The 15,957-nt window shown below is 39.0% G+C and overlaps 1 protein-coding gene across 3 annotated transcripts in view; it reads right to left on the bottom strand.

Annotated features, from left to right (window-relative positions):
* Positions 1-15,957, bottom strand: part of LOC150076529 (uncharacterized) — a 437,825-nt gene that overhangs the window by 189,882 nt on the left and 231,986 nt on the right. For all 3 annotated transcript variants that reach the window (XM_090387824.1, XM_090387826.1, XM_090387825.1), the window contains one exon: positions 5,857-9,634. In XM_090387824.1, the coding sequence (XP_090243950.1) occupies positions 5,857-9,634 (3,778 nt within the window). The remainder of the gene's footprint in view (positions 1-5,856; positions 9,635-15,957) is intronic.

Below are 15,957 nucleotides of genomic sequence, written 5' to 3'. Positions count from 1 at the left end.
AGCTCTAACGTATAATTTATAGAGTATTATGCTTCACTTATTTAATTAATTTAATTTATTGATTTTATTAATTTAAAGTATCAGACCCCAAACTAGAGCAGCAAAGCAACGGGCTCAAAGTGGCAGGAGTGCTGTGACTCGGGGGAGAACTGAGGGGGGCGAATCTCCAACGCATCACAGCCTAAAAAAATGTGCAACTTGTGAAATGTTTGCTGAACTCTCTGGAATGGAAGATGACATTGCCATGGGGGATGTCTTTGTGTATGCGGCGCTATGTAAGGAAATCAGGCGACAACTCAGATTTGTTATGGGCCTATATGAGAGTTTGAAGGACAGGGTGGATGCCCTCAAAAGATCTAAATTGAGGGGCCCATCAGGCTCTCAGATGCCCACATCAACGCCAGAGCTTGCACTTGAATATTGCGCAACACAGCGGTAGCCCCCAAGGCAGAATGCGCTGGTCCCTCAGGACCTAGTAGTTGTTGGAGACTATTGTCAGAGAAACGGGAAACATGCTTTGTAAAAAGGATAGGTGGAACAGGACCGGGGTATGTCTGCCAGGGGCAACGGTTGATGACGTTGTAGAGCGGATATCATCTTTTAAGGGCACAAAAGGTGATATAGTTGTACACGTTGGCACTAATGATATTAGGAGTAGGAGACCGGCAGAATTACTTAACAAGTACAGGTCACTGTTGAACAAAAGCCAAGAATTAGGGTTGAATTTGAAAGTGTCTGCAATTCTGCCCAGACACGATAGAAGGGAGTATATGATGAGAGCCTTGTCGATCAATTCGGCCCTGCAAAGATTGTGCAAGGCTCAAGGGGTAGAATTTTTTTCAGCCTGGACTGTACTTGTTAACAGAAGAGACTGCTTCTATAGGGATGGGATACACCTAAATAGAAAGGGTGCAAGAATATTTGCTGATGCTATCGAAGCAGTGTTAGGTGGGTCGGAAAACTGCTAGCTTGGGGGGATACAAGGACTAATAGTTTAACAGTACCCATAGGCAGAGGTGAAGGTGATTCTTGCACAACTTCTATTAGAAGAAGTAGCGACCTGGAGCGTGGGGTGTTGGGGGTTTCAGGGACAGATGGCAGTCATCCTGAAATAGGTGGGTATATGGGATGTATTAGGGTAACTAAGAATAGGAGTAGGAGCATGTATGCTTGCATGTATACCAATTCTAGAAGTATAGTAAATACATTTGATGAATTTGAAGTGTTGGTCAAGACATCAAAGGCGGATATTGTTGGGATAGCAGAGACGTGGCGTCACACAGATATAAGGAATGCTGAACTGGAATTTGGGGAGTACAATGTGTACAGAAAGGATACACAGGATAGAAAGGGAGGAGGTGTTATACTGTTAATTAAGAAAAACATAAAATCAAAAGAACTGCATCCAGTTGATATAGATGAACAGTGCACTGTTAAGTCAGTTTGGTGTGACATAAGCACTGTGAAAGCAAAAATAAGAGTAGGAATGTGTTATAGGCCTAATGACTCGAATGAGTAGTTTGTTTGTTTGTTATTTGGTTTTTAGGAGCATTAGCAACTAAGGCCATATTGCTCCAGGGATATGCGGTGGTCATTCTCTGACCTTTCCACATCCTCCGTATTTGGTGGTCATGGGCTCGAACCCCAGTCTAATCAAGAAGCGTGTGCTACGCACTGCTGCTCCTGCCCACCTGGCTACGGAGGCGCCTCGAATGAGTACAATGAACAATTGTACAGAGAAATAGAGTGGGCTAGTAAATCGGAATGTCTTATAATGGGGGATTTTAACTTCCCAGATATTGACTGGAACTTGTGGTTGGTCACTCACACACTAGTCAGACTTTTGTGGATTTATTGGATGATTGTTTTCTGCTGCAGCATGTTCGAGAGGCAACCAGAGAAAGTAATACTCTTGATCTGGTTATCAGCAGTGATCATTCGTGTATTAAGAATTTGCAGATAAAGGAACCACTAGGTGGCAGTGATCACAGTGTACTGATGTGGGATTTACTTAAAGATTTAATTACCATCAGGGGTAAGAAAAGGGTTTTTGCTTCCGTAAAGGTGAGTACAGTGGTCTCCGACAGTTTTTAAATTCTGTACAGTGGGATAAACTGACGATGTTACCAACAGTAAATTCTAAGTGGAAAGCATTCAAGGAATTAATCGTGGAAGCTACTAAAAGTTCCATACCTATTAAGAAATATTGTTCGAGGTTTAGGCCTAAATGGTTATCTAATGAATGAGCCTCGTAATAGAGAAGAAAAATGCATGGGAGCATATAAATTATTAAGCGACTCAGAAGCCTATGGCAGATATAAGCTAGTCTGTAATCAGGTGACAAAGGAGGTTAGGCAAGCAAAGGCAGATTACGAGAAATCCTTGGCAAAAGATGCTACGAAAAACAGCAAGGATTTCTTTACTTATATAAACTCTAAAAGGAAGGGGATGAATCTGATTGGTCCACTTGACATCGATGGTTCGACTGTTGATGATCCTATTCAGATAGCAAACAAACTGAATGAGTATTTTGCATCTACATTCACACATGAGGAATTAAGGTTTGAAAATGGCAGAAGGTTATCAAATTGTAGCAGGATACTTAATGATTCTGTAATAACTGAAAGCAAAGTGGAGGAGAAATTGTTGAAGTTAAACATAAGAAAAGCACCTGGGGTGGATGAGATCTATCCTGTTATATTAAAGGAGGCGGCAAAGCAACTAAGCAAACCCTTAGCCATAATTATGACAGCATCCTTGGACTCAGGAGAGGTTCCCACGGATTGGAGATGTGCAAATGTATCCCCAATTCACAAAGGGGTATCGAAGGGTGACACGAGTAATTATAGACCAGTTAGTTTAACTTCTGTTCCGGGTAAAATAATGGAGTCGCTGGTTAAAGATGCATTGCAGGATCATCTAGACAAGACTGCAGCACTAATTCAGACACAGCATGGGTTTGTTAAGGGAAAGTCTTGTCTGACAAATTTGATAGGATATTATGATGTGGTTACAAAGGAACTGGATGCAAAATATAATTTTGATATCATATATTTGGATTTCAGGAAAGCTTTTGACACTGTTGCGCATGGAAGACTATTGTACAAATTGGAGCAGAATGGTATTAAGGGTAAGTTGCTACAATAGATAAAAGGATGGTTAAGTGGGAGAAGACAGAGGGTGGTAATCAATGGGTGCTGCTCTTCGTGGACTAATGTTATTAGTGGAGTCCCACAGGGTTCGGTGTTAGGTCCACTGTTGTTTTGTATATTTATCAATGATATTGATGAAGGTATATCAGGCTTAATGTCGAAGTTTACAGATGATACAAAGGTTGGCAGTGTTGTTAATGACAGTAATGGCAGTGTGCTACTGCAACAGGATCTAGATAATTTGGGCAGATGGGCTAAGAAGTGGCAACTGAAGTTTAACCTTGACAAATGCAAAGTACTGCATATGGGTAGAAGTAACCCCTGAGAAACGTACCAAATGTGTGGTACTACACTTAAGGTGGTAGAAAATGAAAAAGACCTAGGAGTAATTGTGCAATCAGATATGAAGTTTTCTGAGCAATGCAGACAGGCTGCCAGGGCAGGTCATGGGGTTTTGTCAATGATATATAGGAATTTTGCTAGCAGGGAAAAGTAGGTGATTGTCCCTCTGTATAAGGCAATGGTCAGGCCACGCCTTGAGTACTGCGTACAGGTCTGGAGGCCTCATTTTAGGAAGGATGTAGATTTACTTGAGCGTGTACAGAGAAGGGCAACAAGATTGGTGAGTGGAATGAAGGGATCCTCTTACCAAGAGAGGCTTAAGTTCTGCAAATTGCAGTGGCTTGAGACTAGGCACCTGCGCGGTGATCTGATTGAGGTGTATAAGGCCTTGAATGGGTTGAGCATGCTGAATTCTGATGGGATCCTTCCACTTGTTCAGATTACGAACCTAAGGGGGCATAAATTCAAATTAAGAAAAGACAGATGTAGACTAGATATGCGGAAAGTTGCCTTTAGCCAGCGGGTGGTTAATTGCTGGAACAAACTTCCATCTGTCGTTGCGGAAGTTGATAGGTTTAATAAATTTAAGGAGGAACTGGACAGGCATTTGGAGGGAATGGTGTGATTTTTTTTTGGCTGATGCTGCATAATCTCATACACTTGCTTTCTTGCATCAAATGCCACTGCTACTACTACAAGTAATTATAGACCTGTCAGTTTAACTTCTGTTCCCGGAAAATTAATGGAGGCACTGGTTAAAGAAGACTGCAGGATCATCTAGACAAGACTTCAGTTATAGCTCGGACACAGCATGGTTTTGTTAAGGGGAAGTCTTGCCTGACCAATTTGATTGGATACTATAATGCAGTCACAAAAGAACTGGATGCAGGGAATAACTTTGATATTATATACTTGGATCTTAGAAAGGCTTTTGATACTGTTGCACATGGAAGACTGCTGCACAAATTGGAGCAGTGTGGCATTGGAGGAAAATTGCTGCTATGGATAAAGGGGTGGTTGAGGGGGAGACGACAGAGAGTGGTAATCAATGGACACTGCTGATCGTGGACTAATGTTATTAGTGGTTCAGTATTGGGTCCTCATGGTTTAGTATTGGGTCCATTATTGTTTTCTGTATTTATAAATGATATTGATGATGGTATATCAAGCTTAATGTCCAAGTTTGCAGACGATACGAAGGTTGGCAGGGTTGTCAAGGACACTACTGACACTATGCTGCTGCAACAGGATCTGGAAAGGTAGAGCAGATGGGCTGAAAGGTGGCAAATGAAGTTTAACATTGACAAATGTAAAGTACTACATATGGGAAACAGCAACCCTAGAGCAACGTATCAACTCTGTGGTACTACACTGACAGTGGTAGAGAATGAAGGGGACCTGGGGGGTGGTTGTGCAGGCAGATATGAAGTTCTCTGAGCAGTGCAGACAGCTGCAAGAGTAGCTCATGGTGTATTGTCAGTGATATATAGGAATTTTTCCAGCAGGGATAAGGAGGTGATTATTCCCTTGTATAAGGCAATGGTCAGGCCGCACCTAGAATACTGTATACAGGCCTGGAGGCCTCATTTTAAGAAGCATGTAGAGATGCTGGAACGAGTACAGAGAAGGGCAACAAGATTAGTGAATGGAACGAAGGGTTGCCCTTACGAAGAAAGGCTTAAGTTTTGCAAATTACAGTGTCTGGAGACTAGGCACCGGCGAGGTGAACTGATAGAGGTGTATAAAGCTTTGAATGGTTTGAGCATGCTCAATGCTGATGGGATTCTTCCTCTTGCTCAGAATAATCGCCTGAGAGGGCATAAATTTAAATTGAGGAAAGACAGATGTAGGATAGGCGTGCGGAAATTTGCCTTTAGCCAGCGGATGGTTGGTTGGTGGAACAGACTTCCATCCCTTGTCATGGAAGTTGATAGCCTAAATAAGTTTAAGGCTCAGCTGGACAGGTATTTCGAACGAACAGAGGGGTGAAGCGAAAGTGGTTATTTTTTATTTATTTTTATTTTTTTTTTGGGTGATGCTGCATAAGCTTGCTTTCTTGCATCAAATGCCTCTACTAATGCTAAATGCTAATGCTAATGTAGGTGTTTTTAATAGCAAGTGTTTTTATTATGCAACAAAACACATAATAAAAACACCTGCTATTCAACAAATGCTAATTAAGACTGAGTACAGATATGTGATTCATGCACTACAAAATCTAGATGAGTCATCGAACATGTTACAATAAGTCAACTTGCTCTGACACTGAAATTCCAAGATGCAAATTCAGCCCTTTGAATTTTTTGATTACACCTCATATATCTTTTCTAATACTAAATTCCATAAAATGAAAGTAACTCACCTGATTCAACAACTTTAAAACATCTACAAAGACTTCTTCTGATGACATTATTTCTTTTGCAATATAAAAAATTTTTTTCTGCCTTTTCCACTGTAAGGTCTCCTCTGGGGTCATTTTTTCTAATCTATCTCCCTGTTCTTTCTCAAATTCCGCCTCTTCACTTTCTTCAGATGAAGTTTCTTGCATGCTTATCTCAGAATTTGATGACTGGACACTTAACAAAAATTTTTTCTCCTTCTTTACATTTGGATCACCATGAGATTTTATTCTTGAAACTTTTGATTTTACACCAGAAGAGCAACCATGTACTTGATAATCATCTTCTGATGTTTCTTCCTCTCCAAGATGTTTATGCCGTTGAATAATAAGACTTAGTTCCTGTTGTAAATTTTGTGCAATATTTAAAAGTTCATCAGTGTCATCTGATTGCTCATCCCTAGATACAGTACCCTGCTCAATTGTCTCTAACGATGTCTGTACTGACTTCTCTGATTTTTCTAATGGTACAGGAGACTGTTCCTCCTCTTCTTTCTCTTGTTTCAAATCAGGAGTTTTTATAAATAATGGAGCCATAATAGCTGCATCAGGATCACAATAGAACTTTGAGGTCCTCAGCTTTTTCGATTCTCCTTTTGACTTACCTGATTTATCTTTCTGATTTATTCCATCATTCACTTTCCTTGATATCTGTCTTATATCAAGTGTTTCAAATGACTCTTTCTGGGAGCTACTTGCAGTGTCAATATCAGCAAGATCTCCTGAAATGTCACTCTCATCATACCAACTTGTGCGAGATTTCCTACTGGGACTTGTTGATTTAGATCTACGAGAATGAGCAGGACTTTGTGGTTTTCCTTCTTTTGACTTTGACTCATGTACAGCTTCATGCACATGCTTATTAAAAAACACATTAAGTGGTTTTGATGAACTTTGAGATTTGTCATTTGGGAGAAATGAAGCTGTTTTAGGAAATGAACAAATTTCCTCTACTGCATTCACAGGAGAAGGTTCAGCAACATTAGCATTCTCATCAATCTGCTGCACACTCTTTCTTTCTTTAAGAATTTTCATCAACGTACTATCAGCTGAATGAGGATATTCAGGTGAATCCCTTTCCATCTGAAACTGTTCAATGTTTATATCATGAATGGGCTTTTGGTAATTTGTAGATAAGCCAGTAAGATCATTTAAATTTCTATCCTTTTGAGACAAACTGTCAGCTGGGCTACTTTTTGCCCTACTTCGAGGTACAGAGCACAAGCCACTTTTAGAACGAGATCGAGGTGGTGGAGGAGGAGGCGGCAGTGGTCGAAATTTCATTTTTTCATCTGTTACAAGCTTATCTTCCATTATTTCATCTTGCTTTATCTTTCCTCTTCCTCCTTCTTTATTAACTGCAGTGTACAAAGCTTTCACTTCTGGCCTTTCCAACTGGCACAATTCACGTTCTTCTAATTTCTTACGAATGTCTGACTCTGTTAGAGAATGACTACGTCGCCTTGGAACTGCCATCTCATTCCATGTTACAGGAACAATTTCTACCGTCCTAGATCTATTTCTCCTGACTCTTGGAGGTGGTTTAGGTCTTTTGTGTCCAGATCGTGGAGGAGGTACAGGTTCTTCTGATGTGGCATCAGAAGTAAATAAAATATTCTCTTTGGAGGTGACTGGTATTTTGAGATTATCTTCAGGAAATATATCAGAAGAAATCGTATTAATAACAGAAATGTTCTGTTCAGTTTCACAAAGAGATGAAGCTTCAGCAGGCACTGGATCCTGTCCAGATGGTGGAGACTCTTTCGAAAATGAAGGCAAGGAAGAAATATCATCATTGAAATTATCTGCACATATATTAAGTTGAAGGCCATTAGAAGTACATAACTGTGTAGTATCTGCCACAGAAACAGGAATTATAGTTTTATTAGAAGGTTCACATATCTCAGGTGTGGTAACATTAGCAGGGCCAGAAACACAAGGTTCAAGTGAATTGTCTAATTCTGTCAGAACTTGATACTTATCAGATTGCCCAATGTCAGCTATGGTAACCTCTGGCAATAGAGAGGTATTTAAACAAAACTCAGAAGCTTTTTCTGGGGATGACCCAGAAGAATCAACTTTACTCAAAGGGCCTGCTGACAGTATAATTTCTGTGCTGCTTCTATTCACTTTTTCAGTTTCCAAGAATCCATTAACAAGGTGAGGTGGTTGACGAAAACGTATTGGAGGTGGAGGTCGGGGAGGTTTACCTATTTGAATATGGGCACTATAATGAGGCAAACGAGGAGAATGTTGCGGGCTAGGGGTAAAGCCCTGAATCCCTATTACTGGTGGTGAAAGAATAACAGTACTAAATGAGTCTGCTTCATTTGGAAGAGAAACTGCAAAATCCAGTGCCTCTTTTGATTTGAACGGTGGTGGAGGTCTTGCAGGAGGAGTCTTCTTATGACTTGGTGAAAGAGGAGGAGGTATTTGCATTTCTGACAACAAATCATTTTTCTCTACATTTTCTTCAAAAACACTATTCACAGCAGACAGATTTTTGAGTCTTTTCTCTGGAGATTTATCAAAAGTTCCTGTCCTAGAAGAATCTGGAATATCTGTTTCTTTTACGGTACTAATAGTTAATGGTCTATGCATGATTCCCAATGGTTCACGACGAAATGAGAGTCTTACAGGTTTGGGTGAATCAGATCTTAGATTAGTTTTGGAAGAATTAGTTACACTAACAGGTTTCATTGATTTCAGCAAAACAGCAGGCTTAGGAGGTATAGGGGGAGGAACTTTCTTTGTATTTGTTTGGCCTTTATTTTGGCCTGCATTAAAACTTGTTGAAGACTGCACATTTTCAATTTTCTGTTTTGTTAAAAATGTTGATGGAAAAGTTATTTCCGAAACAGGAACCTTTGACTTATCACGAGCTGGTACAGCAACTTGTGGAATTACTTCTTTCTTATCAAAAGTCATGGTACAAGGCCTAAAAATATATGAATCCTCACTGCCTAAACTAACTGAATCTAAAGTATTATCAGATAAGTTTTCATCTTTAAGAGTGATTGTATCTGCTGTATAATAACTACTAACATCACTGATGATACTATGATCACTACATGGATCTGTCATTTGTCCAACACTTAACTCTGATGTCATTTTTGTAATTAGATTACAGAATGCTGGCTCCACAAAAACCATATCCTCTTCTACATCTTTATAGTCTGTTGATGATTCTGTGTCATCATCAATATAGGTTATGCCATCTATACCAACAGGAATATCATCACCAAAACTGCGAGGTCTGCCATCGGCAATTCTTGCAGCTCGAGCTGCCCTAGCTCTGGCAACAGCTTCTGCTGAAGGCTTTGGTGGTTTTGCAGGCGGTAGCTGTTTTGAAAGAGGAGGATGAGTTACTAGCTCTATAGCTTTGTTACGAATTAATAGAGCAAACTTTGTACAACATGCCTCATCACTGGACTCAGCAGTATCAGAATTTTTCCTTTCTTTGGTTGACTTATGTTTGCATAAACTGAACAGATTAGTAGGATCAGGTTTCCAAGAAAACCCTTTTAATTTTGTTTCTGAAGGAGTTTGTGTAGGTTGTTTGTTAGGTAGCTGAGCATCAGGAGGATTCTGATCATCTTCTCCGGTCCTCCCTGCTGATGGCTGACTTTCTGATGCTTCATGATCTGTTGGATTTTGTTCATCCGAGAAAGTCACTTTTTTTTCTTCTGTATGTTCTTCTTGTGGTGTTTCAGTGATAGATGTTGAAGTTGGAAGCTCAGAGCTAGAAAAAAAAAAAAAAAAAGGATAAGCTACCTATGACTAAAAGCAACATAATATTTTAAAAAAATATATTAAAAAGTGCATCGCTAAAGTACATCATTTCAGCTAGTCACAGGTGGAAAACCATTAATGACAGAAAGATGTTATTATGAATTGACATTGTCTAATGCATGTGGAAATGGAAATTGAAAAGTGCAAGAAAAAATTAGTTACAAAACCTGACATAGAGAGGAAAATAAAAGTGCCTGCACCAGAATGCAAATGTGAGCACATCAAATGACCATTACTGATGCTTCCGACAAGTTTTAAAAATTAAGATTGGCAAATATAGCCAACTATTTAAAAATCATAACACCAAAATAAAAATAATGCTTTTTTGGTAAAACAGCTTTACTAGAACAAACAACAACTCCATGTAGTAGTAGTAGAGGCATATGATGAAAGAAAGCAATCGTATGTAGCATCAGCCAAAAAAAAAAAAACATTTCACACATCCATTCCCTATAAAAGTTTGTCCAGTTCCTCCTTGAATTTATTTAAGCTATCAACTTCCACGACAGATCAAATGGAAGTTTGTTCCAGCAATCAACTACCTGCTGGCTAAAAACAAATTTCTGCACATCTATTCTACAACTGCCTTTCCTCAATTTGAATTTATGTCCCCTCAGGTTCGTAATCTGAGCAAAAGGAAGAATCCCAGAAGAATTGAGCCTGCTCAACAAATTCAAAGCCTTATAGAGTCTCCAGACACTGAAATTTGCAGAAGTTAAGCCTTTCTTGGTAAGAGGACCTTCGTTCCCAATCACCAATCTTGTTGCCCTTCTCCGTACTCACTCAAGCAACTCTATATCCTTCTTAAATGAGGCCTCCAGGTGGAGTACTCAAGGTGTGGCCTGACCACTGCCTTATACAAAGGGATAATCACCTCATCTCTGCTAGCAAAATTCCTGTATATCATTAACAATACCCCATGACCTGCTCTGGGCAGCCTGTCTGCACTGCTCAGAAAACTTAATATCTGATTGCACAATTACTCCCAGGTCTTTTTCGTTATCTATCACCATAAGTGTAGTTTAACACACGGTATGTTTCTCTGGGGTTACTTCTACCCATAAGCAGTACCTTGCATTTGTTAATGTTAAACTTCAGTTACCACCTCTCAGCCCATCTGCTCAACTTTTCCAGATCCTGTTGCAGTAAAGTACTATCATTATTGCCATTAACAACTCTGCCAATCTTCGTATCATCTGCAAACTTACACATTAACCATGATATACCTTCATCAATATCATTGATAAATATACAAAACAACAGTGGGCCCAACACTGAACCTTGGGAGACTACTAATAACATTAGCTGAGTAGCAAAGAGCCATTGTAGCAACTTGCCCTTAATACTATACTAATCCAATTTGTACAGTAGTCTAGCAAGTGCAACAGTATCAAAAGCTTTTCTGAAATCCAAGTATATGATATCAAAATAATTTTTTGCATCCAGTTCCTTTGTAACCACATCGTAGTATCCAATCCAATCAAATTTGTCCGACAAGACTTTCCCTTAACAAACCCATGCTGTGTCTGAATTATTACTGCAGTCTTGTCTAGATGATCCTGCAATGCTTCTTTAACCAGTGACTCCATTGTTTCCCCCAGAACAGAAGTTAAACTAACAGGTCTGTAATTACACATGCCACCCTTTTATCACCATTTGTGAATTGGGGATACATTTGCACATCTACAGTCCATGGGGATTTAGTTGCAGTCAGAGTATACTGGAATTTGAAACAATTAAGGAGAAGACCACTTTCTCAAAACAAGTGATTTATCTAATAGTAACGAATGGGCCTGGTGTTCTGGGGTCCATGGTTTATAATAACATACACGTATAAGTTATAAATCCAGTTTAATGTAAGGATACAAATATATACTAATAGTAGCTTTCGAGATGCGTGTCTCTTCATCAACTGACATTTAAATACAAAAATACAACGGATAAGTGCAATGAGCTGAGTGAGGCACGTTAATCATGCGTCATTGTTGTTGCACAGACGTGCACTGCTTTCTACTCCACTGATCATCTAGCATTAAAACGGTTGTCCTAGGATGGGGTGTAGACGTATGCCTTTCTGGCGATTTAATGCCTTTGGATTGTTTACTATGTTGAGTGACTCTAGCCATGTGAGAGTTCCACAACTCTCATGTGAGAGTTCCACGACTCTAGCCATGTGAGAGTTCCGCGGTCACGGAACATTTTTGGGCCACCAACCACGATCTTGACCCCAAACGTGACTTTGAAATAGTAGACCACTCACGACACTTTCGCCACCGCCTATGGCTAGAGTCACTCAACACAGTAAACAATCCAAAGGCATTAAATCGCCAGAAAGGCATACGTCTACATCCCATCCTAGAGACAACCGTTTTAATGCTAGATGATCAGTGGAGTAGAAAGCAGCGCACGTCCGTGCAACAACAATGACGCATGATTAACGTGCCTCACTCAGCTCATTGCACTTATCCGTTGTATTTTTGTATTTAAATGTCAGTTGATGAAGAGACACGCGTCTCGAAAGCTACTGTTAGTATATATTTGTATTCTTACATTAAACTGGATTTATAACTTATACGTGTATGTTATTATAAGTGATTTAGCTGTAGCTTGCAACAGAGATGATCTGGGTCATGGTGGCTGTTGCCACAGCCGATGGTGCAGCAGAAGAGTAACATTCATCCATTAGCGCTCAAGTGACACCACAGCTTAAAATTCCCTGGTCAACCTTCCAAAAATTCTTTCCATTACTGGTACCAATATTAGATACATGTAATGCATGTATTTAGTAGTGGTACCAGTAGATATAAGTAGTGCAACAGTTAACATGAACTGAACCACATCATCATAGTGATTATATTCTATAGTGTCTAGCTATATGGCAGAAAAATGTCTTTTGGACCACTGAGGCTCATTTCTAGTGTCAATGCCTATAACTATCAGGGCACTTCCATGTGTTATCAACAAACTGAATCCCCATTGTCTACACATTACTATTTGGTGTGATTTATAGAAAATTTTGTAATCATGCTTATGTTCCAGTTATTAACATTCCAAAAAAGCGTTTTGCTCAGCCCGTTTAGTTTGTTTTCAGTAGAAGTTTGCAATTCAGAAGCTCTTTTTCTTGGGGAGTTCAGTAATTTGTCATCATTTGGATCATGAATTGGATTTAGAAATGAAATAGTACCACTCACTGGTGATCTCTTGTATTTTTCAGTTTGATAATTAACTCGGAAAAGTGTTCATATGTAATTTTCTCACCACTTCTAACCTCCTTTTTAAATAGACTTGTGAAAGGTTGTCACTGTCCTTCCAGCCTACTTAAACATTGACTCAAAGGCACGTTCTTCAAAATATTTTTCACTTCAGCAGACAGATGGATGGACAGATGGGTGCTAATGGTGCAGCAGCATCTAAAGCCATAGTATGCCAAGACATAGTTCTTGTATAAATAAAAGAAATGGTATGCTGTTTTCAAAAAGCTATGAGATCATCAGTTAAAGATTAAAAACTAAAGAGAAGGTATTCAGAATCAAATATATTATAAAATAAGTTACAGCTGAATAGTGGTATAAAGTGGTTTTCTTTAAGCCAGTGTTCGTTAGGTCAACTGACAAGTGATCCTTGAAAACATCCATTAATCAAAATATATCTGCATTAGCCCTTAATCAATAATTAAAAACCTGAACATTTTCTACATCATTAAATACATCAAATTTCAATTGCGGTAGTATATATATATATATATATACATATAATATATATATATATTTTTTTACACTTTTCATGCAGATAATGCACACAAGAACTTGTCATGTGACCTCTCCCCACTGTTTGTTTAGTGGCTTGTAGCCATGCCTTACCCCAGTTGTTTTTGTAAGATTTATTATCCTCACATAATAGAGACAACTGAAACACTATATTCTCTCAAGATGGAAGCTTTTCTGCAGAAAGCAACATATGTAATTTCAAGTTTTAAGCATTGTGAAGCACACCAAATTTCAAATTTAGTGTGCTAACTGCTCAAAAATTTGAAATAAACTTAAAAATGGAAGTAATAGTACTGAATACGTAATGTTTTGGCTCATCAATCATGAGCCAAAACATTACGACCATCCCAACTCCATGAGTGAGCACATCCTACAGCACAGCACCTAGGAGTAATGTCACCGAATGGCATAGCAACAGCACAGATAGTGCCTGTCAGTTTCCTTCATTTCCACCACTGCACGAAGATTGAGAAATAGGAAAAGTGAAAGACCCGACAGTTTGAATGAGAAATGATTTGCAGTGCTAGAAAGGAGAGGGCAAGAATCTCGGCAACTGCAGGCATTATTAGCTGTTCAAGGGTTGCCATAGTAAAGGTGTGATGGAAATGGTCTGAAGCGAGACCCCAACTACCCAATGTGCCAGGAGAGGGATATCACCAATGGCTGACAGTCAATGTGAATGGGAGTTGCCAACAAAAGGACCACAATTCCTCAATTAACAGCAGAATACAACTAGGACACAAGAATATTTTCAAGCACAACATCCAGATAGGCCTACAGGCTAGGTGACCTGTTCAGATGCTCATGTTGACCAACCATCATTGACACTTCCTCTTGCAGTGGGCAGGAGAGAACCATTCCTGGACATTGGACTACTGGAAAAGAGTCACCTGGTCTCATGAATCAATGTTCCAGCTCCATCGTGCTGATGGACTGGCACATATTTGATGGCAAGAAAGTGAAGAGCTACAACCAGACTAAACAAGAAGAAAACAAGCTAGTAGAAAGTGGTATCATGGTTTGGTGGATGTTTTCACAGACATCCCCATTGAACATATGATTTATTTGTGCCCTCACCACACCAGATCTTACCTAGGCAAGATCTGGTGGTGATCTGAATACCAAGTTGGGCTGCAAATGGTGACCATATATCCAGATGGCACTGGACTCTTTTAATAAGACAGTGCCCCATGTCACAAGGTCTGCATTATGCAAAAATGATTACAGGACTGTCCAAGCATTTTGTGCACTCACCTGCCGCCAAATTTCTCTGACATTTATTCCAACATTTGTGAGATGTGGCGGAATGCAGCATTTGCCAGTCACGCCAGTGCTCACTCTGCCCAGGATACCTGAGGACACCTTCCATGGTCTCAGGAGTCAATGCCACACCAGATGCAAGTAGTTTCCACATCGAAAGGTGACCCAATAAACACAATAATGTTTTGGCTCATGGGTATATATGTTTTTTAAATTTTTTAATAATATTTATATTATAATAATAGGTTGAAATATATGCACATGTGCATGCTTGAACACAAACAATAAACAACCTTTAAACTAAAAAGTCTAAAACTTTTTTTTTTAAATAAAAGGTTTAAAAAACATGTTTTTAAATTTTGAATTTATTAAACCTTAAAAAGTTTTACAAAGTAAGTACTAGAATCCATTAAGAAAAGATAAAATATTGGCACTGTTCAAGTAGAATTCAAAAAAAACCCAAAACATTTTTGAAATTAAAATGAAAGTTGGGGACCTGTCAAAGGTTAAAAATATAAAAATAGCTGACACATTATCGTTTTCAGTAAAAATTTGGCTAAGTGTATATGGCTCAGCCAGACATTTAAAAGCAGAAAAGTTGCACAGAGGTCATTTATAAAATGTGGACAATCAATTAATATAAGTTTAATCCTTAAAACATTTTTGCAATACGTGTACTTACATAAAGAAGATTCTACAGTCCTTAATAAAAATTAAAAGTGCAGGAGAGTATTCCTAACATGCAGTCTGGCAAAAATTATTTCTTTTCATATCTTGAATAGATTACAGAACCATGGCATAATTACAGGTTTAAGTTGGTATGGTTTATTTATGCCCTGCATATGCCATAATATTTGCCAATGTTCAGGACATGTAATAATCTGTATATGGAGCTAAAAAAAATAATCTGTGTATGGGACTAAAAAATCATATCTACTCAGGGATCAACCTGATTTAGATGCTTTATCATTTGCCACCTAATTTCCTTCAATTCCAATATGACTACTAATTCAACAAAACTGAACATGTGACTGAACATGCACTGCATTGCATTTTGTAGATGTGATATATATAGCCGACCGGGCTAGCCGGGTGGGTAAAGTGCCTGCCTGGCAACCCAAAGGTTGCGGGTTCGATTCCCGCCTCGGGCTTGGATCAATGTACTGCAAAAACCTTGGGAGGTGCATTATGGCCACAGAAGCCTATGCGCCAACAACTACCAAAAAAAAAAAAAAAAAAAAATGTG

The sequence above is a fragment of the Mastigoproctus giganteus genome, chromosome 13 (genome assembly GCF_048544385.1).
Source record: "Mastigoproctus giganteus isolate SK-2022 chromosome 13, ASM4854438v1, whole genome shotgun sequence".
NCBI lineage: Eukaryota > Metazoa > Arthropoda > Arachnida > Uropygi > Thelyphonidae > Mastigoproctus > Mastigoproctus giganteus.
The sequence above is the reverse complement of the archived record's forward strand: the minus strand, read 5'-3'. Positions and strand labels throughout refer to the sequence as shown.